The sequence below is a fragment of the Chlamydotis macqueenii genome, chromosome 14 (assembly GCF_036417535.1).
Source record: "Chlamydotis macqueenii isolate bChlMac1 chromosome 14, bChlMac1.mat, whole genome shotgun sequence".
In the NCBI taxonomy this organism is placed as follows: Eukaryota; Metazoa; Chordata; class Aves; order Otidiformes; family Otididae; genus Chlamydotis; species Chlamydotis macqueenii.
In genome coordinates, this window is record NC_141569.1 from 12539512 (window position 1) to 12560822 (window position 21311).

At 48.9% G+C, this 21311-nt stretch overlaps 1 protein-coding gene across 4 annotated transcripts in view; it reads right to left on the reverse strand.

Moving 5' to 3' along the window:
• The window catches only part of CYFIP2 (cytoplasmic FMR1 interacting protein 2), a 55075-nt gene that overhangs the window by 26325 nt on the left and 7439 nt on the right, over nucleotides 1-21311 (reverse strand). For 3 of the 4 annotated variants that reach the window (XM_086758663.1, XM_086758665.1, XM_086758662.1), the window contains 17 exons: nucleotides 19759-19848; nucleotides 19598-19675; nucleotides 16691-16792; nucleotides 15491-15672; nucleotides 15082-15178; nucleotides 14272-14400; nucleotides 12797-12901; nucleotides 9194-9285; nucleotides 6283-6400; nucleotides 5337-5456; nucleotides 4763-4888; nucleotides 3657-3823; nucleotides 3221-3368; nucleotides 2810-2963; nucleotides 2118-2274; nucleotides 1311-1407; nucleotides 678-754 (listed from right to left, as the gene is read on the reverse strand). In XM_086758663.1, coding sequence (XP_086614789.1) covers nucleotides 678-754; nucleotides 1311-1407; nucleotides 2118-2274; nucleotides 2810-2963; nucleotides 3221-3368; nucleotides 3657-3823; nucleotides 4763-4888; nucleotides 5337-5456; nucleotides 6283-6400; nucleotides 9194-9285; nucleotides 12797-12901; nucleotides 14272-14400; nucleotides 15082-15178; nucleotides 15491-15672; nucleotides 16691-16792; nucleotides 19598-19675; nucleotides 19759-19848 — 2039 coding nt within the window. The remainder of the gene's footprint in view (nucleotides 1-677; nucleotides 755-1310; nucleotides 1408-2117; nucleotides 2275-2809; nucleotides 2964-3220; nucleotides 3369-3656; nucleotides 3824-4762; nucleotides 4889-5336; nucleotides 5457-6282; nucleotides 6401-9193; nucleotides 9286-12796; nucleotides 12902-14271; nucleotides 14401-15081; nucleotides 15179-15490; nucleotides 15673-16690; nucleotides 16793-19597; nucleotides 19676-19758; nucleotides 19849-21311) is intronic. The other variant, XM_086758664.1, reaches the window with a different exon arrangement.

Genomic DNA, 21311 nt, shown 5'->3' on the forward strand with positions numbered 1-21311 from the left:
CATTTGGTTGGTGATGGTGATGGCGATTGCTCTCCCTCTCTAAGGCCAAATGTGATCTAGAGACAAAACTCCTTGCAGAGTTACACCAAAGACTTAGTTTACCTCTGGGGACATGAGAGGAGGACTCTCAGTAGAGTTCATCCATGTTCTTTAAATGGTTAGAAGGAAATGTCGCAAACGGCTTATCTCCCCACAAGGGAGCAAGGAACTCTGCAGAAGTCCTACAGTCAGCTGTTCTGATGTGTGACCTAAGATACTGAGTACCCTTCTGGCCTTTACAAGCCCTGCTGCTTCACTAGGATGAGAAGTGCATGTTCCTGCTTCTTGGAGACGGGAGGCTTCCACTCCTCATCTGCCTGGTACACAACCAGAAGTCAAGCGAGGACATGTCTTCAAAAGGCTCTGTTTGCTTTTCTGCTGCTCTCGTAAATTGTACTCAGACAGCTATTTAGGATGCCAATTACTATTTTTTAACTTTTAAACATGTCTCCCGGCCGTCATTAATTTATTTTCCCCATCTACACTGGTCTGACGTGGACAGCCAGGTCTGTGGGACATGGATGATCTATTTTGTTATGTCTGCCTACAGTGGCTACTCCCTGAGGGGAACCTTTTGGTTAACAGCAATTTAGGTGCAGCAGTATCATCACTCAGCAGCAGCAGTCAGGTTCTCCTACCTGCCAGCCATTGCTTTATAATAGGCAAAGATCTGATCTGCCAGCTTGTACACAAATTGATCAAAACACAAATTCACCTGGGGGAGAAAAAAAAACAAGACATCATGAGGATGTCACCAACACAGAGCAGCATGCAAGATCAATACAACTCAATATAGAGCTCTAATTTAATACATACGTGTAGGTCACACTATCTAAACCACACTGCAGTTCTCACATGCTAAAGGTAAGCAGAAAATTGCAGATACATTTCTCCCTTACAGTTATTGCATGTTCTTACAGGTCCCAGTCCCCCATCCCCAATCAACCTTTTGTCTCAGGGACCTTCAGTTTCTCATTTTCCTCTGATGTCTCAACCCTCTGTCCGTCAGACAGCCTCTTCCATGTCCCCAGCGTTTGACAGCTTCGGCTGCCACTGCTCCCCATGGGCACAGCTGAGCTGAAGCCTCCCATCAGCAGAGTCTGTAAGCTCTCTCTGGAAATTTTGATCTTTTGAAAACTTCTGAGCCTGATGGGGTAGTTTTTTCAGGAGATGCCTATGATGAATTCACTGAACTGCTGGGCAGGGCTGTCAAACAGGGCAATGGGACCCCAGTGAGCTCCTTCCATACAATAAAGATGAAGAGAACTTACTTCAGCTTCAATTTCATCATATAGGAACTGCTTTTTGAACTTGGTCAAGGCATAGTATGCGCTGTCGTTATAGAGGTCCAAGGGGTACAGTACGTACCTGAGGGCAAGAAGACAGATCATGTCTTAAATTAACCTTGGAGCAGCATAAATGGTAACCAGTGCATGCGCCTGGCTTGGTGCAAAGAATGGCTCTTCTCTGATTTCACTCCTGACTTCTCCACTCACTCCAGCCCCTCAAATTCTCACTATGTCAGAGTTGATGGAAGCAGCTAGAACACATCTGTTTAACTCTGACTTGTTCAATCAACACTTGCTCCTTCTCTGCCCTTAAAAAAGCTTTCATGCTGTCCTCATTCCACAGAGTGCCCTGACAATGGCCATAAAATGGAAAACAAAGTTTTCTTAATAAGAAGATATTACGAACATAATTACACTTGCGTAACAGCAACTCCTCTCATCATTTATCATGTGCATTTAAAAAAGTGTTTAGATGCCTTAGCCAGGGCCCACATCCCTTTGGTTGCACATGCTGTCTGACTGCTGCATGCAGATGACGGTACCACCAAGTTGCGCCCACATCCGAATGGAGCAGTTTCCAACTGCTGGTTTATGATGTGTAAGTAAGTACCAGTGCCAGGAAGCTGCCTGTGCGCACCAGCTAATGAGGTATTAATGTGACAGCAAGTCAGGAAACATCTATTTTTCCTCCCATGTCAAAAAGACTGTTCATCACCAGCCTACTCTTCTCCACAACAAAATCCCAAGCCCCAGCGCACACACAGTCCCGCCACAGCCATCAGCTCTTACTCCATCATGGAGGGTTCTTTGGTTTCCAGAATGTGGTCTGTGAGGATCCAGGGCATGGACATTTCGATGGGGAACTGGATGCGGCGGCCCATGGTCAGCTCCAGGAAGAACTCCCGAAACCAGAGCTGGGACAGGTCGCAGCACTGCTGCAGCGCTTCTGAAACACAGAGGAAATTCCCCCCGGCGGGAGGGCACCCACGTTACCCCCACGGGGATGGCAGCAAGGGAAATAAGAGGCAGCTGCTCCAGCCTCATATCAGACTGGTTTTGGGTGTGGAATATTTTTTCTGGGATGTCTTGTTTTTAAATCCAGACCACGTCCATGCCGTCTGAGCACTTTGTAATGGAAGGAAAAAGAAGGAATCGTTCCTTTTGCTTTAGGCTCCAGGGAGAACATTTCAATGGCTCAGATTTACTCTGGAAGATTTCTTCTGTGCCCAGTGGCTCAAAACTTTGTCTAGGACGGGAAAAAACCTCGAGTCCTAGCAACTAAACTACGACTTGTGGCTATTAGCTATTGCTGACTCACTCCTGTTCACATAATGATTATTACCTAGAAACAGGTCTGAATCAGGCAGATTTAGGAAAAATCAAGAAAATCTACACACGTCAATGAGGAGCAAAACTGATCTATCTTTGCCTTTCTGAGCATGCAAGAGTTGGAGTCAAACCTCCCTCTGCCATAACCTCACCACTGATGTTGAGAAGGTGGGTGAAGAAGAAGGACTGCTTGTGGAACTCCTCAATGGCCAAGACTATTGGCCCATCCAAGCTGCTCCTCAGAGTCTTCTTTGAGCCGCTTTTGTCTGCTATGAGGGACTCCAGCATGGTCCGCACCATGTAAAGCTTTGGAAGAAAGTTGACATGCAGTTATATAGTAGCACCCATAAGCCACTATCTTTCTGATCTAGAAATAATTACACTCCTAAAAAAGGAGGCCATGGGAACTATACAAGTAAGGCACCAAAGAAACATTTAACACACAACAGTGTGAAGACTTTGTGGAAGAGACGATGGAAAAGGCTGCTAATTCACTGCATGGGAGACTCCTACATGGCTGTAAGACCATTAATTCCCTACACAGGAGATGGACATTCACATACCTGTGTACTTGATGGTCCTACTGCTCGTCGTGGGACTTTAATATCAAATCCACCTTTAGGATCCTTCTCACCTCTCAGGCAAGGATCATTTGGAGGTTCTCGACCTCCCTCCCAGTCACAGATTGTCTTCCGAATTGCCTGAAGGACACTGGAGTAGGTGGGAGAGGGAAAGTAGTGCTTAAGCTTGATTCTACTTCAAGATGAAAATATTCACTGCTGTGCACATATGGGAGGGAAAGTATCTGAGGTGGGGACATACACTGTTGTTACTGGGGGAGTCATGCCCAAAAGTTACCTTGGAAAGAGCTGTTGGCCAAAGTTTGTTGGCTGGTTGTATACCATGAGGTGTATGTAGTACCACGTGCTTATATAGTACAAATGTCTTACACAAATAAATACATGGGCTTTGCCTTACATCTAAGAAGGACAGACTGACCTGATCAGGACGTTCTTCTTCTTCCTGACCGCCTGCCTGAGCGGCTCTCGCAGGGTCACCTGGGCAAAGTCCTGCAGGGCTGCATAGATAGTGTTGCGGATGGCTTGGTTAAAGACACTCTCCATCCGGCCCATCAGCACTTGCAGACCTTTGATCATGGCAATTACCTGAAGCAAAAATTAAAAACAGATGTATTTGCTATTTTTCCATTGTATGGAGAGGTCCATAAATCCAACATTAACAGAATTTGTGACTAAATTAATTTTACTCAAGTAATGTAGGTCCACTAATTAGGGGGCTATTCTTTTTTTTAATGTTAGCTGTTTTATGGATCACAACAAGCTGAGGAGAGCATTTACACTACCAGTTTCTTGCACATGGCCCCTGTCCCTTGGCAGGCTCTGTTTCCACTCCTGATTTCTCGATATCTTTAATAACACACAATCCCAGGAAATTGCACATGCTCCACATGTGGGTGCACCGGCATGGCTTGCACAGACCTGCATCTGCACCAGGGCAATCTTCCTTGTACAAGAGTACAGGTACAATTCCCAGGAGGGAGTAAGCCACAAAAATGCAAGGCAAGATGAAGGTGTGAGGGCCTCCCACAGCCAGGCTCGGAGGACTATTCCGAGCTGTCCATGGACAACCAGACTCAGAATTGATGAGTCCTGGGGACTGGCTGAGGATCTCTTGTGTTTGCACAGTGCCTGAATGTAGCTCCTGATCTTGCTCCAGATCATGCTGCTCTGCAAGCCCACGCACTTTTTTTTTCAGAAGCCCTGAATCCCCTTGTCAGGTCAGGAAGGGCGTTAATACAGCAATATTAAGAAAACATAGGGCTTCACCTGTCTCTTTCTCCAGCACACAAACACAGCATAAGAAGAGCAGGATCAGGAGAAGAGGAGAATTGCTCTAGTCATGCACTGGTGCAGTGTTTCTACCCCAGTAGGAGCTCCTAAGAACCTAATTTGCCCGTTAATTCTGGTCACCAGTGGGCCACAGGGATGAGGAACCTGCCCTTCCCTCCTCTTCTCCCGGCCTGAGGAACATGGACAGGATGGAATTACCTGGATGGTTCTTACTCTTGTGAAGTTGGCACCTACCTCCACAAAGGCAAACTTCTCTTCGCTGGTGTAGTTGTACCGGGTGGCTCTCTCATACTCTTCTGCTGTTCCTGGGCAATCCTTGTTACAGAACTTATCTGTGGGATGAACCAGCTTCCAAGAGTACTATAAGATGGAAAGGGACACTGTCAACATTGCCATGAGTAAGCCAGGCTGGAAAGACTGACAAGGACTCTATGCCAGGAAAACACTCCCTAGACATTACTGCAGTTGTTTGACATTCCTTTGGGAGCAGAATTTGAGCTGCTTCTTCACTTTAATATCACTGTACTGAATATTGGGTTTTTTGGGAGGTTGCCAGTCATATTGGGCTTTGACATCCATGGACTTGCGTTAGATGTGGTCAAAATTTTCCAACATAAGAATTTCCATCATCATTTGAATGACAGTTTTAGTTGCTCAAGACCCTGACTCATCCCAACTAGCTTTCAGTACTTAATTGAGGTGTTCAAATTAGGAGGAGAGTCACCCAGTCCCTCTCTAACATCAGTGAGGACACCCCAGCACCTGCAAAGAGCAGTTCAGGGTGCATCACTTCCATAGATGCACTCACCACTTCCATGACGTGGGCACTCCACTTGGACAGCAGCTGCAGTCCCCGTAAAGCGAGATCAAAGAGCTCCCTGTACTCTTCATCTGATTTCTGGCTGTCCAGTCCTGAGCCAGTGACCACCTGGAGAACATCACATCACATCAATGCTAGACACAGCAACTTGCTGCAGAGGTTTCGCTGAGCCAAACAGCAGCCACAGATCTCTCTCTCAAATCCCAGATGAAATGAATTTGCCGTGACCTTATGATCAAGCTAAAATTGCGCAGTACATATACTGTCCCTCAGGAAAAGGGGTACAACTTGGCAAGGCTCTTTTTACCCAGACAGTCAATTTTCCTACAGGAAAACGAGCCTGACCTTGCACCTCAGAGCAAATAACTGACTGTTTTCATTCCACTTTCCCATTCCTTTGTGATGGTCTAATACTACTAAAATCCTTGAGAGTCCTTTACTGATTTAAGGTTCAAATAAGCACTTGTAAATGCCAAAAAGGGCTGAGAATGCTAACAATTCATTAAACTAAGTGATGAATGAGGATCACACATTTGCAAAAAAACAGACACAATGGCATCAGAGAGGGCTCCGACATTCAGTAATGAAAAGAGCAGAGATGCTCTCATGAACTTTCCTCAAAGCCCTGACCAATAGCTTGTTTGCAAGACATGGGTGTTCTGCCACCTGGCTGATAATAAACATTTAGTCGCAAAATTTTTCTGCTTCTTGTTTTAACAAAGCTATGGCCAAAGAGCAGAAGCTGGTGCAGTAGATCTGGTGCGCATGATTTTGCACCTGCAGACACCTTCCATAACTTGCTTTTTTATTGCTGGATTGAGAAGTGCTTTGTTCCACTTGTGTCCCTCCTCACAGACCATACTCCTGCCACACTTGCCCTCCCTCAGCCTTATCTGCCTAAAACCTGATTACGGTGACTACTGGCTGACCTTACCTCGCTGTTGCTGTAGCGAGCGAGCTCTGAGATGAAGCGTATGTGGTCATCTCGGATCTGGACCATCTGCTCGCAGATGTTGTACTGGGGACTTATGCTGCTCTGTGTGCACGTCCACCTGGGCAAAAAAGCAACGGTTTCAAGGACAGGACATGGGGCTCCACTCAGACACCCCCAGGGACAAAGCCTTGTGCTCAACTGCTCTCTTCACCTCAACATGCTCAAGACATGCCACCTTCAGGGCAGATGTCAGCCCGTGTCTTCTCTCTCGTGTCCTCTGGGTTCCAGAGGTGATCTCACACAACGTGACAGGATTGCTTGCCTCACCTTTCAGCCTGAAGGTCTCTGCTCCATCCACTCTGAGGGCTGCTCTCCATGTTGAGCTCACCTACCCCCATGGTCAGAGGTGGTTATTTCCCAGGCCACCACTGGACAAGCTTTCAGGGAAGGATGAACTGCAAAGACCTGGCATCATTTGCATCCTTTCAGCTAAACCTAAGGATAATCATCTCCTTTGAGGTCATCCCTCCAGGTCTCAAAGGGCTGGGTCACACTTCCTCTTCTGCAAGGAAAGACCCTGCAAGGGGCCAGCAAGGAAATATCCCTCCTACTCTATTTTTGGTTCTGGCTCACAGTACAGCTCAGCAAAAAACTCCGAGTATAAATGATCAGAAGAATGCTATTAAATGAACTAGATTTTCATTTGCATTGAGCCACACGTACTATGTAACAGTTTAATGGGGCCCTAAAAGAAGGCAGTGCTCCCCTTCCAAAGGCACAGTCATATGAAGAAACGGTGCCAATCAGATCTATTTAATTTAACATCTCCTTTGCCCCCATTCTGTATTAGCCACAGGTGTAGTACCAGAACTGCTCCACCAAAATGCTTTGTGCAAGCATGTCTGTCAGTGAGACTCTCATGTCTTACTCTGCCGCTGCAATGTAAGTGTTCAGATCTTGTTTTTTTTCCCCCCTAAATAATTGTCCCTCTTAACATAGACAGTCATCTTCTCCGATTTAGACTGGCCATACAAAAGGAAGGTGAGAAACCTGCCTCTGACATGGACACACACACGAAGACGTACTCCTACAGTTAACTGCGAGGCACTTGTTGCCAATATTTGCGGTGGTAGAAGGTCCTGGAAGTGCTGGGCCATGTCATCCCTTGTGAAATCCATCCTCCCACAGTCCCATCGCTCAACTCTTACCCGTTCCAACGTCCTGTGCTCCCCACTGGACAGTCAGCAGGTTAGCGGGAATGGCCAGGGCTGCCCCAGCCCTCCCTGCCACACACAACCTACTCCACAGTGCAGAAACAAAGCGCCATGCAGGAAAAACACCAATTAATTCCACTTTCACGGAGACAGGGAGGGAAAGAAAGTGATAAAAACAACATTAGTAAGGAATGGGGATGACGTGGAACCACCTTGGCAGAGTTAGTGTTGGGAGTCCCATGCAATTTGCTGGGAAAGCAAGCGAGTGAGGAAGAAACGTCAGTTAGTAAGGTGCGGCACGCAGACCTGGTAAGATGGATTTCACGACAGATGTGAAGACTGCGCACAGGTAAACAGCCTGCAAGCGACCTTGGTTCTGAGATGAGAAAACAAATGCAGCTGACGCATGTTTCGTTGAAATGTGCTTTCTGAATGATTTAGGATAAAAAGGTGCAAACCTTTAGACAGTTTTTCCCTTTTAAATTGAGTTTTCAAAAATAGTCTTTAAATCTACATTTTGTAGAATTTTTTTTTTTTTCAATTTTAATTGAAATTTTTTGCTTGGGAAGTTTTGCCACATTATTTTCAAATTTCTCGGGAATGATGAATCGGCACTTTTCAACCAGCCTTTGGGAGGGCAGGAGGCCTTTCCCGGGTGAGCCACGTGGCAGGCAGAAAAGCCGGACCCTCTGGGATGGAAGGGGATGAGCAAACAGAAGCTGAGAGACGAGACTGCAGGTTAGTTCCTGCCCTGCTGAAGACACAGCTCAGCTAGGCTGCTTCACAGACACCAGAGAAATCTGACTTCCACGTGATATGGTCCCACAGGCGAATGGCCACTCGCTGCCACCAGCGATTACAGCCAGACACAGCTCCGACGGGCTTTGCTTATGTGTGGTTGCAACCGCCACTCCGAGGATATCCAAACCTATCACCGATTCTTCTAGCAACAACTGAGTGTGATGCAAAGCTACAAAGGCCTCACACACGCCTAGCGTGATCCAAAACAACGCTGCAGACTCATCTGACGGGAGCAGCAAGCTGCCTGTGAGCCCAGGGTGGGCCGCAGTGCTTTACACCCCTGAGCACTGCCATAAAGACCCCGTGTTCATTGATTTTCAGTGCATCTGACCCTCCAATTCAACCCTCCTTCCTGCTGCCCTTCTTCAGGAAATCTGCCTGAGCTAGAGGAGCCACCCTGGCTACTGCAAAGAGATCCACTGCCGTGTTCACGCTCTGGAGGATTTTGTCCCTGGGATGAAAAATGTGGATTAAAATCTCTCCAGAGCAGGGACACACCGCTCGCACTCACACACCTCCCGGCGTGCACACCTCGCAAGCACTCAGCAGCTGCCCGGACCCACGTGCCAGCTGCTTTTCCTTCCTCGCTGCCGAGCACCCTCCCGGCCCTTGCCAGCGGCAGCAGGCGTACCGGCGTGCCCACTCCCTGCCTGCACACAGGGGTTCGGTCACACGTGGGTTCAGAGCTGGCTGCGCGGGGGGGGCCGGCGAGGACATCTTCCCATGCAGGGACAGGGAGGTACACACGTGCACACAGAGCTGGCACGCCGGGACTCACGCCTCACAGGGACACACACGGGTACCCGTGCACAGACCTCACGCACGCCGGAGAGTTGCGGCTCCCACGGCTTTCGGGACACACACAAAAGCCAAGAGACATTATGGCAGGCACTCACTTGGATTTGTTCTCCTCATAGTGAGCACTGGTCTTAATGTATCTGGCCAGTTCTATCTGCATATCGCCGAATAAAGGAACCACCTGCAGCTGCTGGAAAAGAAAACAAAAGATGGTTGAAACACGGCGGAGAGAGAGCCCGTGGCCCCAGCGCAACACAAGGGACTACGGAACAGCATCCTGCGTCTCTGAAGCTATGGAAAGTGTCAGGCTGTTTAAAGCAAGGTGCAAACCTGGACTCAGGGTCATTTCACACCTAGGAAGCGACCGAAAATGATCATAAGGGTTTTTGCGTGATGAAAATCACCCCCTGCGAGCGCTCTGCAGCCCCGGACTCGCCCATACTGGCTGACTGTCGCCAGAACAGTTCAGTGCTGTAACCGGCCAGAGGAAAGGCTCTTTGTACAACAAAAAGAGAAGCATATTCCTGGGCAGGGCTTATTGCCTCCCATTCTAATCCTCCAAGAGAACAGTGGGATGGAAAGCCAGCACATTGGTATTTTGGCAGGACGTTGCTGCGGCTCCCTTCGGAGGTGAGCTGTTGGCTGCTTTGCTGCCCGGACTGCCAGAGATGTGGCATCTTCCCCAGGAACTCAGACTGTACTGGGGCACCGCGGCTGCTAGGGACGTGTCTTAAAACTTCTCCACAAAGAGAAAGACACATGCAATGGCTGCCTGCACTATAACATGGCTTTACTCGCCCTTTACATCTCAGGAGGATGTAGGTGGGAATAAATTCAAAGTGCACTGAACGTACCTCAAGCTCAGACAGGTCCCTGCTTCACTAAGCTTTCAGCTGCAAACAAAATTCAACCAGGAGCTACAAACAGCTCTGCAATAAAATCTGAAGCTTCAAGTACACCCGGCTACAAAAGCCTTGCCCCAAAATTCAAAGATCATGGCAAATTCCCCGTCCTATTACCACATGCTTCTCTTCTCAGACTGGCTTGCACAGAGGATCTGCAATGCTATCATCAGGGATTCCCAGTGGCACTTTCATAAAAGGTTTAAATGAAGGGGTAGTTCATTTTCACTACTCAAATTCCTGGTCAATCCACTAGAAATTTAATCAGAAGGCAATAAGCAGATGTAGCAAGAGTAGTTGGCCTTTTCTTATTGAGATCTGATAGTCTGGAGTGGTACTTAACTGATTAGGTGAGACCACAGCAGATGTTGGAGAAGTGCAAATGGAAAAAAAGCTGGAAAGGAGAAAGTTATTCCATGCAATGGGAGATATTTTACCTGATTCTCTGATGGCCCACAGCACTTTGCAATGAACAGCAAATCTGTCTGAATGCACCAAGATGACCAAGCTCTACAGATTACACTGAGGACTTCATTTAAACTGTTGAATTAGCAAACCTGAACCAGGGAAAACTCAGAAGACTCCAAGGGATGGCATGATAGATCACTTTTGCAGAGCTGCAGTCCTCAGCAGTCTCCCCAGTGACTGCAGAGTGTTCAGCCACCTCATTACCTCCCTGTCAATGAGGTTACGGTGCCTGTCCGTAGTTCCCTACGTGGCAGTTTGAGCTCTGCCCTCAGAGCTGTCTCCAGGAGATGATGCAAATTGGGGTAAACAGGTCTCCACTCAGTCAGGGTGAGGATGCAGCAGCTGGTACACCAACCTTTCGTGAAACCAGCTATCTGGGCTTGCCCATCTCCTCCCCTTGCACAGACCCAGCACATCATTTATAAACTGCAAACTGGGGCAATACGCAGGGAGGCATCCTGTACCCTGTAACCACCACCGACCTTGGCTTTCAGGCTCCTCAGCAGCTGTCTGGGTAAAGCAGCAGGGAGAAGCCACTCTGCTGAAAGACTGATGGGGAAGGAGCGCTCTGTGGCTGCTCAGAAATAATCGTCCTCTGATTTTCACTGATGTGGAGCAAGTGTTGGTAACAAAAACTAATCTTTCCATATCAGGAGGACTGCTCAAGCTCAGCAGGTCGAAAAGAAAACTAATTGCTCTATCTGGGAAGTTACTCCGCTGTCCTCCTGCTATACTGTTATTCTTTGCTACCAATACATTTGCCTCTTGCCAGATCCCACCATGCCTCCTAGAGCTGACCTGCCCCAAACCTGAGATGGCTCCTAGACCCAGCCTGTGCACAGAAGCAATGGAAAGGAGGTGACATTTCACCCTGCAAATGTCACAAGCGGTGCTGTGCAGGGTCTCACCCCCCTCTCCATCTGCCACTGGCGGCTGTTGGCTTGCACACCCACCAGATTTTGGGGGCAAGCAGACAGGGTTATTCCAAACCTTTCTCGTGCTGAGTGGCCCCAGGGCAATGCAACCTGGTCTCCAGCTGTGGAGCACCCCATGGCTGGACTCGGCTGCATATGTGCATGGGAGCACCTCTCCTGTGAGGGCAGATTGAGAGTTGGGGCTGTTCAGCCTGGAGAAGAGGAGGTCTCCGGGGAGACCTTACAGCGGCCTTCCAGTGCCTAAAGGGGGCCTACAGGAAAGACAAGGAGAAACTCTATGGCAGGGCCTGTTTTCCTAGGACAAGGAGTAATGGTTTTAAAACAGAAGGAGGTAGATTCAGACTGGATACAAGGAAAAAAAAATTTAACAATAAGAGAGGTAGAACACTGGCACAGGTTGCCCAGAGAGGTGGTAGATACCCCATCCCTGGAAACATTCCAGGCCAGGTTGGACGGGGCTCTGAGCAACCTGATCTGGTTGGACATGTCCCTGCTCCTTGCAGGGGGGCTGGACTAAATGACCTTTAAAGGTCCCTTCCAACCCAAACCATTCTACAATTCTATAAAAAGAGAGACCACATGGCTGCTTCCACCCTGTCACTGGGAGCACCCAGTTCTTGGGGGCCTTTCCCCAAAACCCAGATCTCAGATAAGACAAAAATGGTTCACCAAACCAACAGATGAGCCCTCTGAGGAACTCACTGAGCACCTCCAAGTTGCAGCTGACACAAGCTCCCCAGGAAGCTTTTTCTGTCCTACAGGGACCACAGTTTATATATGAAACAAGACTGCTAGATCACACATTGCTGGCCAGCGGAGGGAAAGGGGAGTGCAACGACCACCTGCACAGACCTCAGCAAACCAGCCAGGCTGGCCAGTCACCTGAAATCACAGTGCTCCTCAGGAGACTGCAAACCTGCCTCAGAAATGTGCAAAGAGACAGAAGCGATGTCAGCCTGGCACACCCTTCCTTCATCCACAAAACAGACCCGCCATGTGCCATCCCCATTCTTTGCCCCTCGGCAGGGAGCAGGCAGAGCCGCAGTGACAGCCGGCTGCCCAGCAAGGGTGTGGAAGGCCCTTGGCTCCCACCAGCTCCCCTGCTCCAGCGCCAGCATCATGGGAGCAGAGCCAGCCCTGGGCACCACTCACACGTCCACAGCCTCGCTGGCACCAAGGGCTGGCATGGCTTGTCTCACCACGCTGCAGCTCTGTGCATGTGCACAGCAATGCCATTCCTCATACTTCAGCCCAGATAACTGCTCAGCCCTTTGTGTTTTTTGGAGCTGTAAATGATTCCTGTGTTTTGGGTTTTGTTGGCAGCACGTGCAATGGTATGGGTCACTAATTCACTGGTCTGCAATAAACTCCAGACTCACCCAGACAAGTCACTGACCTTGAAGAACTTGTCTATTTTGCTAAGGTTGATTCTCTTCTTGGCATCCAACTTGTAAATGTTGCTGACATTCCCATCCATGAGATACAGGCCAAACCCCATTACCTGGAGAAGATGGAAAGGCTAGGTTTCATTAGCGTAAAGTTAGCAGTACAAGTCAAAGTCACTTAGCATAAGGAAGAACCATTTCAGGCTCCTGTACCACCTGACACTCATGAGAAGACTGTATAAAACGTGCACACATCTGCAAGGACGTATGTGGCAGTCAGAGGACACACAATGGATTGGTTCTGTTTTCTGTGCAAAAACATATGATGCTCACTCTGGTAATTTGTTCCTTCTCTCTCCCACATAACGACAACCCAAAAGTCTTTGTCACCCAAAGGTGAAAATTCACTCCTGGAGATGAATTGAAAATATTCAAAATATTCTCCTGGACTGATTTTTTTTTCCCTTTAATTCAGTACAGATCATTATAGATATTCAAACTACCCACGTTATCCTTCAAAGAACCATAGTTGACTCATACCACGGTAATGAAGTTCCCATGATAACAGTGACTGCAATCACTGTAGTAACTGACTTACAGTAAGGACAAATATAAAAACCAAGCAGATACTTGGGCATGTTCATCTTGAAGGCTCTTTAGAGTCAGCAAACCAAACCTGGAAGGATCTGCTTTCTACAGGGAATTATTGCTGAGAACAGGCATCAAGAAGAAAATTCAGGGTTGGTGGTGATTTTGGCATGTCCTATACAGCTATCCAGGTCAAACTCATGATCCCGCACATCCATGCACAACAGAAAAACCCCTTCCAGCTCTGGAGAGCGCAGGGCACCCACCAGTGCTCTCATGCACCAGCTGGAGACCACCACCACCACACACGTGCTTAGTCCCAGGCAGGCAGAGCTGCCGGCAACCTTGGGACGGATTAGGGGAAAAGACAGAGGTAGAGATGGGGAAGAGCAGAGGAAAGGGAGAGAGGAAGGAAGACTTTTATACGGGAATATGGGAGAAGGCCAGAAAGGACAGCAGAGAACTGGGAGAAGGTCCAAGTTATAGCAGGAACAGAGGCAGCTCATGGCACTGCCCAACAGAGGTGACACTTCAGGGTGCTGGGACGGGACATCACTGACCCACAGCCACATCCAGTCTGTTCAGCTACACAGAAGAGGTGAAAGAGGAGAAAATGGGAGGATTGAGGTGTCACAGCAGAAGACACAAAGTAACAGAGATCAGAAGGGAAACAGGAAAGGAGCACAGCAGCTTTGCTGCTGCACATTGAGAGCCTTCTCATCTCCTAGCAACCCCTGTCCAGAGGATGCTGGCCCTCCAGAGAAAGCATACATGTTAACCCAAAAGAGGAAAAAATAAAGAAACTTAGAGAAACATTGTCCCAGGAGGGAACTTCGTTTTACTGAAAAAAAGTGAAAATATGCAAGCACCTAGCCCCATCAGCATGGCCAAACCTCACCTTTAAGAGCATGTGTTTCTCACTGGGAGTGAGATACATCTTGTTTTCGTAGTAATCCACACAGATGTTGACAATATCAGCCAGCAATTCCTCATAGCCGGGGATAACCTCTAGTTGTTGGTGAAGACACTGAAATATCAACATGGGCCACATTATCCACATGAACAGAGGACAGCAGGAACCAGGGCAGAAATATATTTGAAGAATTAACCGTAGAACAATAAGAGGTTTCTTCAAACCTCGTCTACATGCTTTTCTTAAGTTACAGGCAGGAGGTTGACTTCAGAGCACCACCGGTAAGGAACAACCTTCCTTCTGCAGGACAGCTCTGCCCTTCAGACTGATCACAACAGCCAAATGTCAGACAGTGAGATGTAAAGAAAGATGCCTCAGGAGCAGACTTTCTGATCTCTCCTGTCTCAGTGCAATATTTTACCTAATGAACAGAAGCTGTAGATGTGTGGAGCGTGGAGGGCCTGGGACTAATCTGCAGCCCCCATGCAATCGCAGAGATGGACTGGATGGATTTACCGGGGAAAACAAGGGAAGAGTTTGTGGCAGAAACCCCTCCTGAGAGCATCTTTTAGACCTTCATCATTGTATTGACATAAAGAGACCCAGGATGACCCAGGAGAAGGAGATATTGCTAGAATTATACAGCCTGACCCAAAAATTGTCAGTCAGTGGCAATGAACCAGCAAACAAGGCAGCTATTGCCACAGTCCAGTTGGAAGCACTCTCAGCCCTAGCGAGATCATTGCCTCTCCCTACCCACAGAAAGGTTAACTGGTTCAGAGGAAAGGGACCTGCCTGTGTGATGCGGTTGTGGTTTGCCAGGAACATGGAGAGGTTCTGGGACTCCTGGATGGACTGGGGGTCTGCCATTTTCCGCAGAAACTGGGCAGCTCTGGAAGGGAGAAATCCAGCATCACCAATGATCACTCACCCAACATGAGACTCTCACCACCCATCTTCCCTGTTTCACCCGCAGCGGCATCGCAGCAGCCTCAGACCCCCCTGCAGTACAGCTCTGCTCTTTCCTCGTTTTACCAAGAGGGAACCGAAACACAGCAGAGCTCAGAGATTTGCCTAAACTCACAAAGAGAGCCTACAACAGCACAGAAACCCATCCTCCAGTCTCCTGATGTCCACCTGACCCCACTGCTGGGCAGACCATGCACAGTCCTGTCCCCACTCCTGCTGCTTCGCCCCCTCTCACCTTTTGTATGCAGAGTGGTCATTTTTGACGCTGCACTTCATGTTCTTCAGCTCATCCAGTACGGCAAACATGTTAATAAACTTGCCCAGCGTAAGGAGATAGGCCTCAGAGACGAAGTCTTTCCTCCGCTCAGCATGGCACAGGCGCTTCACCTCACTGCAGAACCGCTCGATGGCTTTGCGCTGGAAGGCAGTGGGACAGGGTCATCTCAGCAGCAGCTTGTGTGCAGCCACCGCGCCACCGATGGGACCCTCCTCTGCGCACCCACCGCCTCCTTCCTTTAACAAAAGCATTTTTCTGCTGGGGATGGAGGCTCCAGGGTCCCTCTCCACTGTCACCATGAAATGATGCAGTGTTACAAACCACTGCAGACAAATGTCCTCAGCACTGGAGGGATGGAGCGGGGCTCGAACTCTCTATTTGCACCTTCATTGAGTGTGACGTGTTCTGCAAAAACAAGCTTCAGTTTTTCAGGTGAGGCATAAAGACCTCATAGGACATAAACCCTAAAAATGATGGTGAAACCCAGCTGCAGCCAGTTATAAACGCAGGCCATGATGGGGAGAGGTCCTTGGAGCCGACAGCAGCTCTGTGTTTGCTGTGTGGTCATTGCTCTGTTGGGATCTAAGTGTATTATTTTGTCAAGTGCCTCGAGTGTAGCAACTGCTAAATTTAATCTTTGGTGCTCTTTGCCAGCCGATGCCTGAGTTTTGGGGCCTGTGAGCACCTGCCCATTCTTGCTGGCACAGGCAGACCCAGCAGCACAGCTGCATCCAGCCCTGGGCACCAGCTCCACCACCAGCCCTCAGTTCTTCCTAGCTCTGCTTCAGAGGGAAGAGCAGAAGAGCGAACTGCACCAGTGCCAGTGGAGGAACAGCTCTTCACATCCACCAGCCAGCATTCCGGAAAAACAGGAGCCTGGGGCACCCATGGGGCCCTTTGGTACTTCATGAACTTCAGGGATGAGGTGTGCTCCTTCCCAACCCGTGTACAAGATTTCAGGGCTGAACAAGGGACACATGGCACAGATTTTGGTTAGGACGTGTCTCAGGCATCTGCTGGTGGCTGCAAGAAAGAGACCTACCAGGGAGCTCGGGGGTTCTCCAAGCTGGCCAGGCAGGCGAGGACAGCACAGCCCTGCTTAGGATAAGTTAACACCAAAGTAAAAAACTACTTTTGCCTCCCTCCTTGATCGCTTACTTGAAAATACATGAACTTCATAAGCTTGGTGACTTCTGGCTCCAGGACTTCCACCGTCTTCTCATAAATCTCCACGCGGTTTGGCTGTTCGTTGCATTTCACCTGCATTGCAAGAAGAAATCATCCTTGTCAGCACCAGAGTTTCTAACACAGCTGTGGACTGTGATGGCCACCCTCTTCTGCTTGTTTCACAGTGAATCCTGTCCCTGTTTAAGGACAACGAAGGGACCCAAGAGGGAACTTGCTTTTCAGATGTAAAATTCTCTCCATGCGTTATAAACAGGCACAATCGTGACTCTGAGAAATAAAAGTTTTCTAATGCATTCAGCTGGGGTAGGACACATGCAATATCAACTCTGGACTTGCTACACAACGCGGGAATGTTGTACCATAAAGTTATCTGAGACTTTGTGCTGTGAAGTCCCGTGGACACACATGGCACCAGGCTGTGGCTGTACTATGGCCTCACTGGGATAATTTTGGTTCTGTTGCTGGCCTGTTAAAAATCACTGGGCTTGTATGTGGCTAGCAGCAATGAAGTGAGACACCTTGACTGGAATCCTAGGAAGCTAAATTTAAGGACTTACTCAGTTGTCATCCATCTCATTTCCAAACAGTTACTTGGAGTCATTACCAAACTTTTAGGGGAAACCCCAGCTGCCCCCGGCAATGCATCCTGCTGTCCTCCTCTGTTTTTTTTTTCCCAGTTGTTGCTGACACAAGGCTGTGATGGAGCTGACAGCTCTGGTGCAAATTTAGTAGCCCAGCAGCTGATCTACAGGGCGCGAGGGGACAATCAGCCAGCACTACATGTGGGAAGATGCAAAAGTAGCTTTTCCCTCTCACTAGTGGGGAATCTAGCGTCCCAGTCCTGGTGTTTCACACTGCAGTCAGGCAACATTGGTGGCCATGGGGATGCAGCTCGTGGCAGGGAGGAGTGGTGCACATTTAGGTGTAGGCTGTGTTCATCATGGTCTCTGAAGTAGCACAGGGAGCTGTACATGACCGAGCAGCCAGGCTCGGAGCTGAGAATAGGATCCTCCCGGCCACAGCCACGTGCCCCGTGATAAAGCACAGGGGTCACTGCAAGATCAAATCTGTCGAATCTATAAATGAACCCTCTGCTGTGGTGTTGTCTGCTCCTCTGTTACACGTAGCACTGCCTGCAGCCCTGGGAGGGAAGACAGGACAGAGAGCAGGGACCCCACAAGCTGTGCTTGGAGAGGCACAAACGTTGTGGAGGCAACTGGGATGAGAGGACTCCAAAATGCCAAAACAGATGATCTGTAGCACTGTCTTGCCATCAGCTCAGCCACGACCTGCCTTCTGTTAGCGTAGCCAGGAGCGGCAATAGGAGCACAGCATGAAATATGAATGGGAGATAAGCAAATATCCAATTAGCGGCAGAAACCTCCCCATGGCTGGGTCTCATGAGACCATCAGCAGAGTACAGCCCGAGGGGAACTGAGGTTTGACCTTTCCCAGGGAACGACAAACATGGGCATTGCCAGCCATGTGGAAATATTTTTTCCTGGCTCCACGGAAGCGCTGCAAACCCTTTTATCCGTAGGGTTAATGGAAGTGCACTGCACCCGCCCCGCTGTGTTGTCAGCTGGCGTTTTGCAGTCATCCAGCACGCGTTCACACTGCAGAAGACAAGCTCTGAGCTGGAGCCTGAATCACGGTCAGTGGGCCACGTGGGCAAACTTACTCATGTCTGTAGGTGTTTGTAGGATGAAGCCACCAAAATTCAGGTTGGAGAGAGAAGCAATAGATAGCAGTTGAAGCAGAACTAACAGCAGAGGAGGAGAATGATTAAATGTAGGAGCAGATCAGGACCTTCAGGTATATCAGCAGCAAAAAAGGGCATTTGGGGAAATGCTTCTGGCATATCAAAGTGCTCCTTCATACGTTGTCACACAACACCTACAATTCTGCAGGAGCAGAGAGAGCACTGCAGAGTCTGAGCAGCAGTTTGGGATGCTGAAACCTGCCTCAGCTGCCTAATCTGCTCTGTGCAAGTCAGGGAGAGCCTGAGTGCCACAGCTCGCAAGCACCCGCTGTTTTCCTCTCAAGCTGCCTGGGCTCCCTTCTTCACACAATGCAAGAGTCCCACTCAGCACTGGGGCAATTTTTAACTGGAGCTGAAGTTCCTGATACCATGCGATGGTATGATACCATACAATGGTATCAGGGAAGTGTGATAGAAACCAGATCTGATGATTTTACTCTCAACTTCCAAAAACTAACTGCCTCTGCCTGAAGCAAACTCCATCTCCTCACAACACAAGAGAGAAAAATATTCAAGCAGTGCAGCAGGAAGGAAATAACCACACTGCTTTAATTAAAGCAAAGGTTACCCATTCACCAGACAGAGAGGTGGATAAAGACCCAAGTGACAAAACACAGCGCTGTCCCAAGCACTCTGCTGGACCAGAGCTGTGCTCAGCTGAGTCCAGTTCGCAGCTGTAGGACAAACAAGCTGGTCCAGTGGGGATGAAATAAACTTCAGGTGCAACCGCTTTGGGGAGCAGGGGAGGGGCTTCTGAAACCAGGAAATGTATATGAGGCAGTTGGCTTGTGGTGAGCATGACTGAGCTGAGAGGCACTGCTAGGAGGTCAGGGATGGAGCCCTCATACATATGAGGGTGCTGAGCAGGTGCCCTTTGCTAGGACAGCAGTACAGATCTGCTTCTGAAATGGCTACCAGCTGCTGAGATCAGTGCTTGAGACTTTGGTGAGAAGAGAACAATCTGAAGAGTCAGTGGTCTCTCTTTTCAACCTTTGTATCTGCTTCAGTCTCCTCTACCTTTTTGTTTTTCTGTCTCCAGTCCAAACTAACCCACACCAAAGACAAAACTAACTAGGTGCTCTGGGAACATCTCTGCCTGGGAAGGGCCCTGGTACCTGAGGGATGGCTCGTGAGCAGCTCCTCCACGTGTAAAGCATCACGGCATACTCATGGCCTTCTTCCAGCATTTCATTCTGAAAGAAGACAGAGAGGTGTTGCTGGAGCAGGGGAAGCACCGCAGGCTCAGCATCGCTGGGGCAGCGTCCAGGGGACTTACCATGCTGGAGTGCACCGTCGCCTGCTCGATGTACCTGGCAATGCCGGTCACAAAGGCATTTCTGTCTTCAAAGTTTGTGTCAAAATTAGCCTATGGGTGAAATGGAGAGATAAGGATTAAAATACAGCTAGTTGTTTGCTCACCTGATACAGTCCAGCAAGGAATGTGTTGGCAAAAGGCAGACTCAGTGGGGCTCCTGGGGCATGGGAGCAGCTTATGAACAATTCGAGGTGCTGCACCTCTAGATCTGAAGTAGATTCATACACGCAGCTTGTGATGCTTCTGAATCACATGTTGTAAAATCAAGCCAAACCAGGTGGAGATTAGTTACAGGGAACTACCCACACCAGAGAGCAAACCAGCAATTATTCTAAGGATTTTAGCCTGGTAACTCAAAGACAGATGCAGCCTCATTAATTTCTATTTGTGCCCTGGCTGCTAGGGGAAGACCACATCCTGTCAGCAGGAATTGCAAAGAATAAACACACAGAAAGGGCAGGGAGTGAGATGTCTGGAAAACATAAATATGAAAGTCAGCACTCATCCAGATGCTATTATCAGCACTAGTGCTGCTCTTGCAAACAGATGCCTTGGGAGGAATAGTTATTTTGGAAGCTGAGCTACTGCTTTGGGTCGGGACAGGGGAACAGGAAAGTGCAGAGCAAGGAGGGGGATGAAAAAAGCAGCTCCTCAGCCTGTGTGCACCGAGCACACATTCAGATACTCTGCGCTCGGAGTGCTTCCTCCGTGAAGTCTGGCTGATGGTATCTGCTGGAGGGCAGAGCGTATAGAAGTCCCAGGCGCCCAGAGCTGCTCCTTGCAATGACAGCAGCACTGCAGCGACCATGCTCACCTCAATAACTGAATTCCTGAGTAGGAAAAGCTGGGAGCACAGACCCATGGCCACAGGGCTACTCTTCTCAGTGCCTCCAGGACACCACATTGACTAACGTGACAACAAAAGCTAAGGCTGCGTACGCATTTCTAGCTAGCAGGGGAGAGGGCTACATACAAACCAAGCATGATGAGGAAATAAGCTTGGCTGATATCTCTAGATCCAGTTTAGAGGAGGTTTTTAGGCCCAGCTGTGTGCACACACTTGTGGCCCTGAAATGGGCCTGTGCCATAAGGCCGGACCCTGAGCCTCTCACAGGACACACGCCAACAAAGAATAAAAATGATTTAAAGAAGAGATAAGCAAAAGTGATATCAAGATTTTCCAAGGAGAGCTGAAATTTGAGCAGCCCAGAACTGCCTTTGAGTCTGATAACCCGGTAATTAACGCTACCGAACGAGCCTGCAGCCTGACCTGCTGAAAGAGATACTGTAATTCCAGACCCCGCGTACACGGCACGGCAATCACTGCGCGGGTGTGTTTATACACTGCCACGGGTAGGTGATGAATTCAGGAGTGGCAGGATGGAGAAAGTAACCCCAGATTATATTTAACCCTGGGCGTGTGCTATAGGGCAGGGCGTGGTGGCCAAGCAGCCGAGGCATCTCGCTGCAGATCCCAAAGCAGGAGGTTGAGCCTTACCCTGGGCTCATGCCAA